Source organism: Ctenopharyngodon idella, chromosome 2 (genome assembly GCF_019924925.1).
Source record: "Ctenopharyngodon idella isolate HZGC_01 chromosome 2, HZGC01, whole genome shotgun sequence".
Lineage (NCBI taxonomy): Eukaryota > Metazoa > Chordata > Actinopteri > Cypriniformes > Xenocyprididae > Ctenopharyngodon > Ctenopharyngodon idella.
In genome coordinates this window covers 22951959-22971301 of record NC_067221.1, presented here as the reverse complement: position 1 = coordinate 22971301, position 19343 = coordinate 22951959, and the positions used below count along the sequence as shown (strand labels likewise).

Sequence of the window (19343 nt, the reverse complement as noted above, 5' to 3'; positions counted from 1 at the left end):
TTGTTAACTGAATATTAGAATTAAATAAAATTTAAATTAGGTCTAAAATGGAAAAATGTCATTAATTAAGTGCTTTAAACCAACCTTTATTAGAAATTAATTGCATTCATAGTCAGTGTTCCTTAAAATGTTTACAAATACATTAAGCACTAACACAAAAAAGCACAAACACACACACACATACATGTTGACATATGTTGCATATGTTGTTTATGGGAACTCTACATTGGCGTAATGGTTTTTATACTCTACAAACATTTTCTGTGACCTAATCTAAATTTATGATTAATAAGTTAACAACGCATAAAAAAACATGATCTAACTCTTTACATGAGCTAAAATAATAATTTGGTTAAAGGGGTGGTTGATAATGATTTCACTTTTTTAACTTTAGTTAGTGTGCAATGTTGTTGTTTGAGCATAAACAGCGTCTGTGAAGTTACAACGCTCAAAGTTCAATGCAAAGGGAGATATTTTCTTTTAAAGAATTCTCTGTTTAAAGACTACAACAAATGGCTGGTAGGGACTACAATGGCCTGCTTCCTGGGTTAGTGACAACACTAACCCTAAAATTGACATAAACCCTGCCCCTGAGAACACGCAACAAAGGGGGCGAGGTCATGTCGGGCTGCTTTAGAGAAGAGGAAGAGTTGTTGTAGTGGAGTGTTGTTACCATGCCGTCATTTTACACTGGACTGCTTCACAAACGAAGGTCAATTCAACGCTGGATTTGCAAAAAAGATTAACATGACGGCGCATGCTAGAAGATGAGTTGAATCAACTCCACAGCAACTACATAAATTTACCCACTAACCATTCAGAAATGTCCAGATGCATTCTATAAGTTTTAACTTCCTCCTGAGTCTCTCCATCACTGTCCAACTCTGGTTTGCAAATGATTTGTATAAGTAGCCTACTGTCACACTTTTAGGTGTTCATGCAAGCAAACAGATGAAGAGTCAGACAGATAAAAAATCCAATATGAAGTTTAATCCAAACAGGCAAAGTAATCCAACAAAGGCAGAGAAACACGCCATAACACAAACGTGAACAGACAAAGACTAAGTGAACAGCAGGAATTTAAATACACAAAGGTGATGAGCTAAAGGACAAACAGCTGATCGTTAGTGTCAGTGGTAACTGATGAGTGGCGGGAAAATTAAACAAAGGAGCATGAACAAAACTAAACTGAATAGAATTGTGACACCTACTCTATTACTCTATACTTATTATAAAGTGTTACCATAAAAGGATGTAACCTGGTTGCCTTAAAATTCTGAGTTCACCGAAACTAGAAATTTAAATTAATACAAAGAAAGGGATTTGTTTCAATCAATAGAAGCTCAAATTATTATGCTATCTGAACAATATTAGTGAATCTAAGGTGATTTGACAAAAGAAAAAAAAAAATCATGAAAATAATTATTTATTGTGTTGGGGCTATACTTTATTTAATTGATGCAGTATTATTAGGGACCTATTATGCCCTTTTTCAATGTCTTGATTTATATTTTTGGAGTCTGTTAGAATAGGCTTTGCTTGAATGTTCAAAAAACATTATTTTTCACATATTTGACATTGTTGCAGCACCTCTTTTTACAGTCTGTTAGTAACACTCTGTTTATTTATGGTCTCTATGAAACCCCTTCTTCCAAAAAGTTCAATGCTCACTGATTGGTCGACTGGACCAGTGTGTTGTGATTGGTCAACCGATTCGAGCGTGTTTGGGGAAATATCAAGCACCTTACCATAACCGCGAGTTTCAACACAGTACTACCACAACTCAACCAGACCTCGCCCCTTGTTTGCGTATGCCTTGAGCGGGAATTATTTAACTGAGAAATATTGTGATGTGTTCTTTCCTGGAAGAAAACTCAAGACTACAATCGAGGTGTTTCAAGGAGTTCAGAAACAGTGCGCACAGATATAGAGAATTACTTTCTTTGGAGTGACTGTGCTTTTTAACAGCCTTTTTCATGCTCAAATAGCAACACTACACACAAAAGAATGTTGAAAATGTAAAAAAAAAAAAAAAAAAACATAATAAGACCCCTTTAAATTATATATATATATATATATATATATATATATATATTTTTTTTTTTTTAAATATTAAAAAGTAAAATAAAAATAATACATTTCAAACCTTTTATTGCTCTCACAGAATGAGTTCAGCAATGGCTGAGGTAAAAAGTTTAAATAAAGGAGTGACAAACTCTCTGTATATTGACATGACTGAAAACAGATACGGCACCATTAGCTGCTGGTGGATAAATTGAAGTTGTGCTGACCAGGTAAAACCACTTAAGAACAGGAGCTGGTGCACTTACTAAAGGCCTATCATTTACTAGCAACTGCTGACAGCCTCGGGGTTATTAATAGATCTTGCCGAAGTGAAAGTAAACACAACCTTAGCTTGGAGCGACTGTCTGTCTTCTTTAATGTGTCGGGTAATAATGGCTGTACTTAGTTTCCTCACAAAGATAAATTGGCACAGACCAAGAGCGCTAGGCAACTCTACTATTCTGGCTAAATGAAAAACTCATCCCAGGGGAAGAAATAGTTTAAAACATCTTAGGGAAGCAGTGTTCAGCCGTATTAGTCAGCAGAACCACACCATAAAAAATGAGCTGTTTAGATAAATCAATTAGGTAAAGAATAGCAGTGCTTCTCCATTTCCGCAAAGTTACTAAGCAATTCTATCACAATTGTGGCATATATATAATGTTGTGTAAGTATTGTGGCTATATATTCCAAATAGTGTTTATTTGAAGGCTCATTCCAGTGTCTTCTATACTTCCATTGTATATGCATTACTGAAAACATGATTTTGGTTGCATTTATATGCATGAAAAACAAGTCGAAATTATTTTCTATGGCACAGATGAGCTTCGAAAACTTCACTTGTATTTAGCTATAACAATTGTGCCCTCCAAAAATAAAAATTATTTGTTGTTCCAACACTGCAAAAAAAATCTCTTCTTAATAATAATAATAAAAAAAAAAAAAAAAGGAGATTAAAATTGGCACATTTACTTTTGGAAAACAAAAAGAAGATATTTTGAAGAATGTATTTTGAAGTGTTTATGTCAGAACGCCGACTCATTATTGGCCGGCTCCTGCGTCAGCAACACACGCATGCGTCGTGCCACGTGACCAGAGCTGGCCAAGACTGAGCCGCCGTTCAAACGTAAACACTGAAGCTCTGCAAGGAAAATAGCATAGCAGTATGACAGGGGACAGACAAATTTGTTGAATAAAGTCGTTATTTTTGTTTTGTTTTTGTGCACAAAAAGTGTTGTCGTCGCTTCATAATATTAAGGTTGAACCACTATAGTCACGTCGCCGGTTTTAATGACGTCTTTAGTACCTTTCTGGACCTCAAAAGGTGCAATGCCATTGCTGCTGCCTGCGTGTGGATCAGATACCCTCGGATTTAATCAAAAATATCTTAATTTGTGTTCCGAAGACAAACTAAGGTCTTACGGGTTTGGGATGACATGAGGGTGAGTACTTAATGACAGAAATTTCATTTTTGGGTGAACTAACCCTTTAAATTTCAGTTCACACATAGTCTTCAGCCTGGAATACCTGGAATATAGCACACTGGTTGTATGGACTATTTTTGTGGTGTTTTCCTTTTTAGAGTTTATCATTCATGTTCAAGATGAACTGTATGGAAAAGAACTACATGAACATTCTTCAAATTCTCTTCTTTTGTCACAGAAAAAAATAACAGCATATGGGTTTTCATTGTTGGGTGAACTATCCCTTTAGGTTTCTTTAGCTACCAGAGAAGCTGTCATTAAGGGTTGTTATGTTCAGCTGAACAATGTCTCAGAAACTGTATGAATGGCAATTTAATGGTGCACAGAGCAGAGGAGGGTAGATGGCTGGGAATTAATGCCTTTACTTTGAAAGCAGGTCTGCTCTTTCTGATGAAACCGGTGTTCTTTACAAAACGCCTGGGAAATGGATTTTTCCACAGGTGCCAATAGCTTCTCTAAATGGCCACGTGCTCTAATATGTCTTGATGATTGACCACTTTCTTGAGCCCTGCAGGGGAGAGTTTCACAGGCTCAAGTTGCAGGGAATATAAGCATCAGGACTGTGTGATGGAGGTACTGAGGCGGTGGAGGTGCTTTTATAAGGCAAGGGAGCATGATGAGACTTTATTTACCTCAAACTGATCTCTGATTTGGGGATTTAATTTCACGCAAACTATTCCTTTCTTACCTGTAAAGCTCTTTCCTGTTCTAGATAGAGCAGCTTCTATGTTGTTAGTCCTGTTCACCCTCACTAACTATCTTCATCAGTAAGGTTTATGTTCTACACAAAGGTGCTTCATTTCTCTTTCTGAAAGAGATATTACAACATTTTGGGAACTATAATGAGGATTATTTGAATGTAGATCTCTCAAATGCATGTTTTATCAACCACTTCTTTCTTTTGGAATAACAAAATCTACACATGTAAATAGGGTATTTTGAGTGCTGACATCATGATTTTTTGCTGGCAGGATTCAGTCGGGGTCGTACCTGAGCACCGGCTGGTTCACCCTCATACTGGCCATGGACATGTGCAAAGAGATCCGAGTCTACGGAATGATCAATGACACATACTGCAAGTAAGACTGACATGCAATCTATCACTTGACAGTGGTCTTTAAAGCAGCCTCACTGGTTTCCAGAGTGTAATGACAGCAGAGCTGATACAAGAGCAGTGCTGTGAGTTTCAGTTGAACATTGGAAGGAAACAAACCCTCTGTCATAAAACAAAAATACACACCAATATCTTTGCTTCAAAATTTTAAAGAGAGAGATTTTTTTAAATTATTTTATTTATGTTCCTTGAGGTTTACTTAGAATGTTAGTAAAGGGTTTTGGACAAAAGACAATCATATATTTGCAAAAATGATTATTTTTAATTCTCATTCTGACCCTCTCTCTGAAGTCTGTTTCAAACCGGTTTGATTAGAAAAAAATACTGATTAATAAAGTTATTTATTTTATTTTTATTTATTTATTTATTTATTTATTGCCTATACTTTATACTAGAGCTTGAATAGAACTTTATAGTAAATAGCTTTATACTTGAGCTTGTGACTAAACCTCATAACTCCAGTTTTGGTCACACTTTATATTAGGTGTTTTTAACTATTATGTACTTACATTTAGAAAAGTAACTTGTGTTAATGTCATATTGCAAAACTTTTTTGCCCCCACACGAAACTCCCATTGCACAGATTCCTATTATGAAATGTTGCTGAGCAACAATAAATGTAGCCACACCTAGGGATGCGGATGTAGCATCACACAAAAGCAACCATTTAGAAATTGTCTATTCACAGTAAGCGAGATAAGAGATAATGACAGCTAGGTGTGCATTTAACGATTTTAATGCACAAAGTGGAGGCAAAGAACCACTCAATGCAAAGTGAAGTGCATTAAAATTATCACACTTAGACCATGGTCACTTGCCAGCATGGAAAAGTTAAAGCTCTTATTGATGTTTGCAACACAAATTTGGGTTGCACTGTATTTCACAGCATGTGCACTTACATGCACTTACAGTGTACTTACCTAAGAAAGTACTGGTTAATATAAGGTAACTACATGGGTTAAAGTTAGGTTTAGGGGTAGGTTCAGGGTTAGTACCTAGTTATTACCCAGTTATTGTAATAAATATACATAATATGTACATGGGGAACAGGACTGTAAAATAAAGTGCTACCTAAATTTGATTGGACGGATATAAATAATTGTTAATTAGGTTAAAGAATTAGTTCACTTTCAAATGAAAATTAGCCCAAACTTTACTCACCCTCAAGCCATCCTAGGTGTATATGACTTTCTTCTTTCTGATGAACACAATCAAAGATTTTTTAATAAATATCCTGACGCATCCTAGCTTTATAATGGCAGTGAACTGGACCAACGAGTATGAGCTGAAGAAAGTGCTTCCGTCTACATCCATCCATAATAAACGTGTACTCCACACGGCCCTGGGGGGTTAATAAAGGCCTTCTGAAGTGAAGCGATGCATTTGTGTAAGAAAAAGTTATGAAGTAAAATATCTAGCTTCCGCCAGACCACCTTCCGTATTCAAGTTACAAAGAAAGTGTAAAGTGGCGTCGCGTCAGTTACACTTTTTCCGTAAGCTGAATAGGGAAGGCGTAGGACGTAGCGTAAGCTTTTTGAACTTTAAGAGTTTTACACTTTCTTCGTACGTAGAATACGGAAGGCGGTCTGGCGGAAGCTAGATCATGAGCTAGGTAATGCTCATTGGTTCACCCTACCAGATACGTAAAGCTGGGTCTTTAATTTTAAGTGTGGATGGCTCTACACTGGAATTTCAAACAAAATTAAAAATTTAGGGGTGATATTTGATGCACATTGAACATTTGATCCCCATGTTCAGAACACTGTAAAGACATCATTCTTTCATCTAAAAAATATTGCCAGATTGCATCCTATGCTGTCACTTCCGGTGGCTGAAAAGTTGATCAATATCTTTGTGTTTTCTCGCATTGATTATTGTAATGCTTAGCTGGTTGGGGACTCAAATGCTACCCTAAATAAATTACAGCTGGTTCAAAATTCAGCCGCCCGAATCCTGTCTGGAACCAGGAAAAGGGATCACATCACTCCAGTTTTGGAGTCTTTACATTGGCTCCCTGTCAGATTTCGTGTGGATTTTAAAGTTCTCATGCTTACTTATAAAGCTTTGAATGGTTTGGCTCCTCACTATCTCTCTGAGCTTTTAGCCCCCTACACACCTGTGCGTGCTCCCCGCTCTTCGGAAACTGGCCTTTTAATCGTTCTACATACCCGTTTAAAATCTATGGGTGAAAGGGCATTTTCTTCAGTCGCTCCAAGACTATGGAATTCCTTGCCTGCTCGAATTAGGCAAGCAGAATCCCTTAGTGTTTTTAAATCTTCCTTTAAAGCTTATTTCTTTAGAGTAGCTTTTACTTGATTATATTGAAATTGATATTTTTATTTACTTGTTTTTGACAGTATGTTCTTATTTGGTGTGTTTTGTTATATCTCACTTATTTTAAAGTATTGTTTGTATAATTGCATTTTTTTTTTTCTTCTGTGAAGCGCTTTGAGATGCTACTTTTTAAAGGCGTTATAGAAAATAAAGTTTATTATTATTATTATTATTATTATTAGATATTTTACTTCATAACTTGTAAATTATGGATATTTTTTTTTTACACAAATGCATCGTTTCACTTCAGAAGGCCTTTATTAACCCCCCAGAGCTGTGTGGAGTATGTTTATGATGGATGGAAGCACTTTATTCAGCTCATACTAGTGACCCCTGTTCACTGCCATTATAAAGCTTGGATGCGTCAGGATATTTATTAATATTTCTCTGATTGTTTTCATCAGAACAAAGAGAGTCATATACACCTAGGATGGCTTGAGGGCGAGTAAAGCTTGGGTTAATTTTCATTTGAAAGTGAATTAATCCTTTTTTCGGTGCTTATTTTATTTATACGTTTTGACACACCTTCTAGCCAATCAGAATCAAGTATTCAAACAGACCATGATATAAGGTTAATTTATTCCACAAGTGAACTTATATGTTGATAATATTTTAAACACATTTTTCAATAGTACAATTGATTTATTTACTACTACAATAAGTTTTGGTGTCAAAATGTTTTTTCTGTTGTCCTGTTTTCTAACACATTGCTGCCTGACATTGTTTTTAATAGTTCACTAGCAGCATATAAGCCCCTTTATCATAAGTCTCACACTATGGTTCCATTTTAATGATAGTGTCCTTAACAACCTCACAACCCCCCTACTGCAGACAGACATAAGCAATGCACGCAATGATGTGATTAGCGTGTTTGTAAAGTAGCTATTATAGTCTGTTTTCCCAACCATTTATTCATTCCGCTCTCCCTTTCAAAACAATGAGCAATTTTCATTCCACAGCAAATCCCAGTCACCTGTAAAGACTGGCAAATGAGAAAACAGTGGCTACAACAAATTCATTTTGATGAAAGGCAGTTCAGCTGGGAAGTATCTATTTTAGCATAATGTGCTGAGCTGTTGTTGCAATTGACCTCGCTGGATCTCTTGTAATTAAAATTCAACAGGTGCTACTGGGCGAGAAAAAATTTAATCTATTAGTAAGAGGAAAAAAAAGTCTTCAAAGCTCTCAGCGGGAGTTCTCCTTATGGACTCGGTCTTTGAATAAAAAGAAGCAATGGGTTAAAGCTTTAACAATATCAAAACTGCTGCATGCTTCATAATCTTTATTGTGCTGTCTTTATTGTCATCAGTGCATTCCAGAGAAAATATCCTTGAAGGTCGAAGGTCCATTTCAGGCACTCTACTAATTATAAGCAAATTGTCACCTACATGTCAACTAACTCTCATTAGAGTATTAGTAAGCTGTTAGGTTAGGGTTCAGGTTTGTAGAATACGTTGACATGTATTTGCAAAGATATTTATAGTTATTAAAATGTTTGTTGGGGGACCATCATAATAAAGTGTTAGCAGATAGTCTACTAATACTCTAATGAGAGCTAGTTGACATGTTGTTGCAAATTTACTTATAGTTGGTAGAATGTCGAAAGTGCACCATCGAAATAAAATGTTACCTAATATAGTTGCAAATGCCTTTTAAAGGGTTAGTTCACCCAAAAAAATGAAAATAGTGTCATTTATTACTCACCCTCATGTCGTTCCACACCCGTAAGACCTTCGTTCATCTTTGGAACACAAATTAAGATATTTTTGATAAAATCCGATGGGTCAGTGAGGACTCCATAGACAGCAAGTTAATTTATACTTTCAAATGCCCAGAAAGGTACTAAAACATATTTAAAACAGTTCATGTGACTACAGTGGTTCTACCTTGATATTATAAAGCGACGAGAGTACTTTTTGTGCGCCAAAAAAAACAAAATAACAACTTTTCAACAATATCTAGTGACGGCCGATTTCAAAACACTGCTTCTAATCTTTTGTTTCGAATCAGTGATTCGGATCGCGTGCCAGACTGCTGAAATGACGTGACTTTGGTGCTCCGAACCACTGATTCAAAACAAAAGATTCGAAGCAGTGTTTTGAAATCGGCCGTCACTAGATATTGTTGAAAAGTCATTATTTTGTTTTTTTAAAAAGTATTCTCGTCGCTTTATAATATCAGGGTAGAACCACTGTAGTCACATGAACTGTTTTAAATATGTTTTTAGTATGTTTGAAAGTGTAAATTAACTTGTTGTCTATAGAGGCCTCACTGAGCCATCGGATTTCATCAAAAATATCTTAATTTGTGTTCTGAAGATGAACGAAGGTCTTACGGGTGTAGAACGACATGAGGGTGAGTAATTAATGACATTATTTTCATTTTTGGGTGAACTAACCCTTTAAAATATAGGCTATTGAAAATGGCACTTTACAGTACAATTTATTGTCATGGAATAACAAAATAACACTTTCTTCCATTCACCTTTTTTTTTTTTTTTTTTTTTTTTTTTTAATTTTAGATCAGAAGGCTACAGGAAGGTCCCGTACCACTACTATGAAGCAGGAAGTCGTGACGAATGTGCCGAATACCTCTTGCATGAGAGCGCCCCTTATGGCGGGCACCGTTTCATCACAGAGAAGGCAGTTTTTGCAAAGTGGGCAAAGACGCACCCTATCAAGTTTTTCAGTCCAGAATGGCACCTGTCATGACCAAGACTCCCATTCTTTCAGAATATTCCTTAACACTACGGTCCTGTTGGCTCGTTCCCCCTCCATCTTAAAGTAACACACATGAAACTTGTCATGTAGTGGCTAAATGAATCATTCCGAATGTGATTTCAAACGGTAGTTGTCCAAGTGAAGTAAGTACCCCTTCGTGACCATGAGGACAGGTCTCTAATGAAACTGGTGTGATCAAATAGTGGATTTTGCATGTTCTCATGTTGTACTCATCTGGACAATCAAGTAGTATATATTTCTTTCGGAGCACATACACTTATTGCAGAAAAGATGGGCTACAGTAGAACGTAATTTCCTTGTTTTATCTTTTATCCCCTTATATTAGGGCTGGCCAATATACCAAATTATATATAAATATATATTTTACTTCTTGGACTAATTGTTTGAATCTAACTGCAGCAGTGGCTGTAGTTAGATTCAAACGATTAGTGCAAGAAGTAAAATACAGTAAAAATCTGTGGGAAAAAAAAAAAAAGTTTTTCACCAAATAAACCCAAGGAAGAACAATATTTAATTAATTTAATAATTTATCTGAAACTAAAGCAACATAGTAAAACAAATGAAAATTAAATATGCCATAGAGACTTCTGTGCAAATAGCAGAATCAAAATTTTGAATCAACTGATTCACAGAAAGTAATTGAACATATAAACTCTAATGAAGTTTTTGCTATTAAAGTCGAAATCAGATATGCTATTAAAGGGCCATGAAACCCCTTGTTTCAGCAGCAGTCAGTTCTCACCACAGTTTTGAAAAATGCTACAAAAGTGGGCGTGGTTAAGCTGCGGAGCGGAGGGGGATGAGGGGAGGCCATAGACTGTAAAAAAAAATATGGACGTAATGTCCGTGACGTCACCCGTAGGTTTCTGAAGAGCATTTTTGAAACCTAAAGCTATAAACATGTTTTTTTTTCTGCTGTAAAGTTGGCCATTTTAACATGGAGCTCAATGAGATTCTGCTCTGTCCCTAGAGGCCAGTCGATGAATTGCAGTTTAAGTCACTTCCGTATTGGCTTCAAGAGAAACAGGGGGGAGGTTGCCGCTTGGGGGAAACTGACAACACATCAACGGCTTCTGATTCAGACGGTTTTATTTAGCTTTTTAAAAGCATCAAAGCTTCCCACAAATGCACGCTGCATTACCATTACATGCAACACAATATACACATGGTTTTTGCTTTAGTTTAATGCACAAATAAATGCACAGTCATTCACATTTTGCTCTCTACATCGAATACATAAATGAACACACTGTTGCATCTTTGATAACTTTTGAGACTTATTTTGCGGCATGTTTATAAGCCGTTTGTTCGGTTAAACAGCCGTAAAGACCGGTTACACTCACAGTGTGGATAAATCGTGTTTGTGTCGAAGACACAGATATTGAAGAGAAATTGTGCGACGCAGAAACTCTTAGAAAGCAAAAACAAACCCTCGTTTTTGATCCATTAATGAATCTATTGCTTATTGTATGCAGTCTCACTGTTTGAAGCGCCTGTCAGAGGAAATCAGTGCATGCTGTCATGAATAATTAAGCGCTTACTGTCCTGAATTAAGCAACACGTCTTCTCATAGGATAAGGACACGCAGTCTCATGAATAATTATCAGACACCGATGAGTCATCACCCTACTGTAGTACAAGAAAACGTCATATCTTGTGACGTTGGCACAAAGACGAATTTTAACCCGGAAGTTGAAAACAGCGCAAAAAGGTTTAAAATTGACATTGACTTCTATGATGTTCAACACATATAACTCTGTTAAAATCTCAGAAAATTTGGTTTAGAGTTTCATGACCCTTTAAAACATTTCTGTTTACTTTAAACACTTTCATACTTGAGTATGACAGTGTTAAGAAAAACGTAATGGCTAAATGAAAAGCACATTACATTATGATTCACAGTGCTCCTTATTTTTATATTGCCTGCAAAGTCATCATGATCATCATGAATATATTGTGAAAATTTGATATATCTCCCAGCCCTAGTTTCATATAGGCTATTTTCATCTCATAGACAAGCATTAGACTGAAGCCAGTTTGCCACTGTCAAACATTTTACTTTAGTACAAAACTCATAAAACCAATGAGCCCCAAATCCTAAAATTCCCAAAGTGACTCGCATAACTTCCTTTAAACCGCTTAATAGGTCATTCAGGAACTTATTATTTCTGTTTTTATTTACTCCCTGTACAAAACGAAGTAGAATCCAGATGGTAGTTGATCTGAGACTGTAGTGATATTCTGTTATGTGCCATGACAAGAAAGCAGCATTGCTTACGATAAGTAGGTCTATTGTCGACAAACGACATGAGGTACGATTCAGAGTGAGTGAATGTGAATGTCAAGACTGTGCCTGTATGAAGTGTAGCATAAGGTACATTGACTGTGCAACTCAGCACCTATCCTTCCTTTTTTACGCCTTATTTGCTTATTTAAAAATGACACTCCTGTCCACCAACTGTCAGAATCCTGAATTCCCATGAGATGAAGGTATGCTGTCCCTGTTGTCAGATCAGCAGGTTAATTTGATCAGCTACTGTAGCTTAGTGTCGTAGCATCATATAAACCAGCAGACAATGCAGCGCCCTTGAGGCTCCCCTACTGCTTTTAGATGCTGCTCTTGTCGTTGTGTTTTTCCCCATCAAACACAGCATGCACTGTTTTTGCATGTATATCGAAAACATTCATCGTCACCGGTACAAGTTTTCGTATCAGCTTGTGATTCTGACATCATCTGGCAGCTTAGCCCGGACAGCCTTTCTTTTCTTATGCACCACTCTGTGCATGTTTGACCAGCACTGCAACATCGCCTGAGCACCGTGACAGTTTTTTTCCTGGAGAGAAAGATGTGCTGGATGCGCTAGCTGTGTGAAGAGAGAATTATATATGGCATGAAAATATAAGACTGATACACAGAACGGGAAGGAAGCACCACTGCTGGAGCACTTTGATGAGATACTGCTCACACCTCTGGCCAACCTGTTCATTAAAACAATTGATGCCAGCTCAATTTCTCAGAGTGCTGACCCGGGATCATCATTTCCTGTTGTCTATATTGATTTTGTTCACCATGTGGTATAAAAAAAGAGCTGGTCAACAAACAGCACTTTCACTCTTCTATGTATTTTTGACTTTAGCTTCTGCTGTTCATGACTCCGTTATTACTTGATCTTCTCATGATATACACTACATGACCAAAAGTATGTGGATGCACTGCAAAAATTTTGTTTTTTGTCTTGTTTCCCCTTAAAAATATCTAAAACAAAAAAAGATACATTTGGTGGAGATAAATAGTGTAAGATATTTTGCTTATTTTTCATATTGTTCTTACCCCATTGTTTGTTCATAAACATCACTAAGGCCCCGTTTACACTAGTGCGTTTTCCTTTTAAAACGCTCAAGTTTTGCTACGGTTACGCCTGCCGTTTACACTACACCGGTGTTTTCGAACAAAACGCTGCAGAGCCCATTTTAGTTTGAAAACGCCGGGGTTGCGTTTCAGTGTAAACAGACCAAAAAGGAGACTTTTGAAAACGATGCTCAGGTTCACTCTGCGTATCCTTGACGACCATGTAAACAATAACATGGAGACTGACCTGCAATCTTTGCTGGCTTTGTTGTCATTTTTAGCAGCCATTGTGCAGTTAAACTCTGCATTTTTTTTTTATACTGCAGCTACCTACATGCGCAAGAGGCAACTGTTTACACTTGTACGTGCATGCCCGGTGTGCATGAACAGTCATGTGACATGCGTTTTCGGCCATGTAGTGTAGACGTAGATCGTTTCTGAAACGCTGTGGAAATACCAGTATAGACAAGGATCGTTTTCATTTTAAAACGCTGTTTTAAAACAAAAACGCACTAGTGTAAACGGGGCCTAAGAGGACATTTACACGAGAACGATATATAAATATGGAAACATTTTTATTTTAGACAAATTTGATCCCCGTTCACACGGATCCATGAAAACAACTAAAAACGCTGTATTATTCATGCCAGGCCAGTAGTTGGCGATGTCACTTGGTAAAGAAACACTGAAAAAGAAAAGAAAATCCTGAAAAAATATGACGGTTTACACAAAATTATGAAGCAGCACAACTGTTTTCAGCATTGATAAGAATATTTCTTGTGCATAAAATCAGCATATTAGAATGATTTCTGAAGGATCATGTGACATTGAAGACTGGAGTAACTATGCTAAAAATTCAGCTTTGCCATCACAAGAATAAATTACATTTTACAATATTTTACAATAGAAAACGGGTATTTAAACTGTAATAATATTTCACAGTATTACTGCTTGCACAGCAAAATCCCCAGAGTTAAATCAACTCTGCTCAGAGTACATATGGTCCCTCTCTAAATAGTGTTAAAATAACACTGAAGCAGAGTTAAATTTAATTAGATAATTAAGCAATTAATTAAGAAATGATTGCGCATTAGTGATGAACACCTGCTGTTAACAAGCAGAATCACTGAAGAAATAAGAAAAAACACAAGAACTACAAGTGACTTAAGTCACAGTCTTATTAATTGCTTAATTATCTCATTATCTTTAACTCTGCTTCAGTGTTACTTTAACACTATTTAGAGAGGGACCATATGTACTCTGAGCAGAGTTGATTTAACTCTGGGGATTTTGCTGTGTGGTGATCATAAGAGTCTCCTTTCAAAAACATTTTTAAAAAACCTTACCGATCCCAAACTTTTGAACAGTGTGATGCTGGAAAACAAGACAAAAATACTTTGCAGTATTTTTGCAGTATAGTTGAACACCATACCCAAAATGTGCTTGTTTCAAAGCCATTGGCATTAACACAGAGGTGGAAAGGCTTTCCACCAGATGTTGGAATATGGATGCAGAAATGCGCTTCTATTCAGACAGAAGAGCATCTGTGAGGTCAGGTGTTGTTGCTGGATGATGGAGTCTGGCTCTCTTAGCTTTCCAAATTAATTCCAGAGCTGTTCAATGGGATTCATGCCATGCTTTGTGGAGGCCAGTCAAGTTCTTCCATGGACCTTTCTTTTCTCACAGTGACTTTGTAATACTGAAAGAGAAAAGGGCCCCATTCTTCTAAAGATGTTTTAGAAGATTAAATGGTTGTATTCTTGATTTAATTAACTTCTTAGTAATGGCTGTGGCTGAAATAGCTACACCTGTTAACTGAAAATTTGTGTCCACATGCTTGCGGCCATGTTGTGTATATCAGAGCTTCGGAAGGAGAGGTCATGAATCTTTGATCTCTGTTATCTCAGTCTCATGATCTGCGTGATGCAGTCGATGCCTTTCCACAGATCTGCAGCAGCTTTAGCGGTTCAGCACAAGCATGTGAATGTTGACTTGTCACCCAGATGCCCGACTGAGTCAAACACACTTTTTGTGTTCTTTTTGTTTGTAGAAAAACGCAATACTGACTTTAGTTTTGAGCTTAACTTGTTAGGTTGTTTCTTTATCAAATGTCGTAAGTGCTTTTCTTGAACCTTTTGAAAGGGTGTGTGCTCGAGGTGTACACTTTGCAGCATAAAGTGTCCTTTTTTATTTTTTTTTTTTTTTATCTTTCATTCTAGTTAGCCTGTTGTATTTTTGCTGCATTTTGTTTTTCTTTTTTATGTTCTCACATAATTAAGGTTTTGGCCATTTACTGCAATCAGAAATGTCTGTTTTTTAGTGATGATTTCCTGAGTGTTTTCTGCCATTGTTAGAGCAATCTACTAACAGTCAAATACACAGTGCTTTCCAAAAGTAACAATCCCACTAACAAGGACACAATTGCCTTTCAATTGTCCTCTAACTGTGAATCAGTACAATAATTTCCACATTTTCTGTAAAAAACAATGAAAGGATCATCATTTAGATTTCCCACAGACAATTATGTATAAATTAGTTATGAGAATGTAAAACAAATTCATAGATGAGGAGAATATCACAATATAACAAGCTATTACTTAAGCATTTTATTTTTACAGTGGTGTTAGTACATGGAAAACTCGACGCCGTCTTTCTAAGCTAGATTGCTACGGTGTTCTGACTGATTTTTGCATACTGGTCTAGGCCAAAAGATCCCACCGGCACTTTTTTTATATATTCAGAACCCTAGACTTTGCTTTTTTTATGAATGTTTTGTCATCTGGTGGGTAAAAATCATAAGATCATTTACTTAGACTGTAAAAACTTCAGCCCATTAAAATGGAAAACTTTTGTTTAATTACTGCCTTGAATTTTTAAGTAAAATCAAAGTGGTGCCAAAGTCACAACCTGTAGTGAAATGTTCATTACACTTTGAATTTAATTAATGATAAAGAAAGCCACATCTAAATCAACTCTTTAAAAAAATAAAAATGACATGTTATTATGCAAAGATATCTTTATATATCCTGTATTGGAAGGTGGTGCAAACGAATAACATATAACACATGGAGTTAAAAAGCATAACCGTGACCTAACAGAATTATGGGAAAAGATGAATTGCTTTTCAATTCACCTAACAATGATAACTAAAATAAAACCCATCATGCTTACAGTGAAGTAAAGTCATGATAGCATCCTGCTGTGGGGCTGCTTTTCAAAAGTAAGGAGTTGGCATCTTACTAAAAAAGAATGGATAATTCTAGAATATCAGCTCAAAAATGATCCCACGCACAAGGCTGGTTTAACAATGGAGTGGCCTAAAAGGTAAATTTCCTACAATGGCCCTGTCAAAACTCTGATCTCAGTCCAATTGTGCATCTCTGGTGCTATTTGAAAATCAGCAGTGCACAAGAGTCACCGACTAACCTGAAATATCAATCTGTCTGGGGAAAATGGGACAAAATTACGCCTCAATATAGCTGTGAAAAGCGGTACATGCCACAAAAGACTTTTATAAAGCCAGCTTTCCAACTATCATTGCTTCAATACTAGCTCTGTGATATAGTCAAATGTGTAGACATACACAGTTTTTCTTTTTATTAAAAATGTAAAACATTTAATTTAAAATTGGATTTGAGTAATGAGAGAAATAAATAGGGGTCTGAAAACCTTTGCAAAGCACTGTATCATCTTGTGTTGTGATATGAAGCTTGCCTTGAAAGTGTATCACAGTGTATCAGTGAACCTTGTTTTCTATGTTAACTATTTTGTGGTGTGCATAAAAGATGTCTGTTTCTCAAGGCAAAAGAGACCTATTGGATTCAAACTGTTTGGGCATAGTCCTCTGCTATGATATAATTACATTATATTTATTTACAGGTCAGTCTACTGTATTTTGGGGTGTATCAGCAGTGCACAATCAAATAGGGAGCAGTTAGTTTGACTTACAGATTCTTCATGCTCATTTATGAGTAGAACAGTTGAAGTTAGGTGTAATTCATTTGTCTTGACATGTCCTGTTCATTCCTGCTGTCTAAGAATGTGTGAATATCATCATAGCATTAGAGGGATTGATTTAGACTTTGCTTTTTTAATCTTGACTGGAAAAGACCTGTGTAAAGGTTGTTTAAACATGAATATATATATATATATATATATATATATACACACACACACACTGAATATATATATATGGCTGAAGAAATGTATTAGTTTCTAAAAAAATAAAATAATAATAATAATAATAGTAATAGTGTATAACTTTTTCCCACAAAAATATTGAGCATTAAAATCTGTTTTCAACATTGATGATAATTATATCTATTTTTTAAAACTATATTGTTAAATAAATGCAACCTTGGTGAGTATAAGAAAGTCCAGGTCGGAAAATGACATAATAAATTACAGATTATTAGTTGGTGACATACATTAATGAAGCCTTTGTGGAATTGATGATTTCCTGCTCTGTTGTTTCCAGACGTGGTTGCATTTGAGCAGTGGAAGTGATAATGAACAATGGTTACATTCCTCATTAAAATCTAAATGAACCATGGGACAGTGAGGGGAAATGAGCTTTAATACCCCATCAACTCCAGCTTGCAAATCTCATTTCAACATATCTGTCATTTTCACATTCTTTATATGTGCTGTAACTCTAAAAGTCCTGTAAGGCCTCTAAGGCTAAATGCCAGTGGGCATTTGACCGCTATGTCAATGATATTCACTCGACATTCTGTAGTTCATCTGAAACTTTTTTGAAGCAGGTCAGTTAACTCATCACTTCAGTTTTTTTAATCAAATGCATACATTTCCCTGCAAAATAATTTCTCCCGGAATGTGCTGATGCCCTTCATTGAACAGATGGCATTGCCATATGTACTGTGCTCCCATCTAGGCTTCTGCTCACAGTTTAAAACCCCAGTTTCACTGCTGTTCTGTGGAATTACAATGACTGTAAGAAAAACTGTGTGAGAAAACACCCGCATGGAGTATCTACATGTACATCAGCAGTTCACTTTGTTGCATTATAAAATAATTGTTTTCTAAGTTTTAAAGCTATATTGTTGATAACCCTGCTGGGAAAGAAAAGAAAACCATCTACTAAGATAGTTTGCTGGTTTTAGATGGGCATATTTGTCAGACCAAATGCCAGCTAAGATCAGAAACCATCTTAGGTTTGTTTAAGTTCTTTTTCAGCAGCACATATTAATATGATGCTTTATTTATATTATTGGAAAATATATTATTTTTCTTGTTATGGAGTTTAAATTTTTGCTGTTGTGGAAGCTGATTGTTCCGTGTTGTTTAATATTATCACTTTGTCTTCTTTAACATCTGTAACTATGCTGCTTTTTTCTTTTCTTGTCTTCCTTATTGTCTGTTGCACTGCAGTGTTTGGTTTTTTTAAAGAAAAAAAATGTTACGCATTCACAAAATGTTCGCTTTTTAAGCAATGTGATTGTCACACTCATTTTTGTACTTGCTGTCTGGCTGTTTGTAATAAATGATAAAATTAAATATGTGACTTTTGTGTTTGATAGTCCTATGAAATGAGTATGCAGCATATTGCATTCTAAAAAATCTTTAATTATCGGTCAATGTGTCAGGGTTCTGTCACTTTGGTCTGGTTTATTCTTAGGGTCCGTTTACATGACACCGTTTTCAACTAAAAACAAAAAACATATGTGTTTTGGCCATTCATTTATAACAACAGTGGCGTTTTGGGGGCTTGAAAATGCAAAAGTTTGAAAACGGATTACATCATGCACGTTTTTTTAAAATGATACCATTATCATCACCGTGTAAACTACAAAAACGTGAATTTGTGAAAACAGTGACATCATGTGTATGCGTATTCAGTATACAGGCGTGTAGAGTTTCTTTACAAAGTGACCTCGCTAACTACTGGCCTGTCATGAATAATACAGCATTTTTTAATCATTTTCACGGATCCTTGTGAATGGGGATCATATTGACATCTGTATGTGAAAAATCCCGCAGGAAACACTTGCATAAACGTACCCTTAGTTTGGTGATAGAGCTCTGACACTCCTATTTTCTTGTCTTTGTGTGGGTGTTATAAGTTCACTTGACCCTTATGCTCTTTCGTCCACTTGTGTTGTATGTGCAGATCATGGTGTTCCACGGATCCCGACACTTCTGTCTAGTTTGGATCAGTGTCGGGGTTCGGACATTCATGCTCCATGTTTTGTCTCTTCATGACAAAAGTGTTCATTCACTCGCCCGTGTGCTCTTGT

General features: G+C 36.2%; 1 protein-coding gene across 2 annotated transcripts in view; it reads left to right on the top strand.

The window, feature by feature from the left end:
* st6galnac3 (ST6 (alpha-N-acetyl-neuraminyl-2,3-beta-galactosyl-1,3)-N-acetylgalactosaminide alpha-2,6-sialyltransferase 3) overlaps positions 1-18603 on the top strand; it is a 107145-nt gene extending 88542 nt beyond the window's left edge. For both annotated transcript variants that reach the window (XM_051914508.1, XM_051914499.1), the window contains 2 exons: positions 4520-4627; positions 9518-18603. In XM_051914508.1, the coding sequence (XP_051770468.1) occupies positions 4520-4627; positions 9518-9707 (298 nt within the window). In that variant the 3' untranslated portion in view covers positions 9708-18603. The remainder of the gene's footprint in view (positions 1-4519; positions 4628-9517) is intronic.
* Positions 18604-19343: the final 740 nt, after the last annotated feature.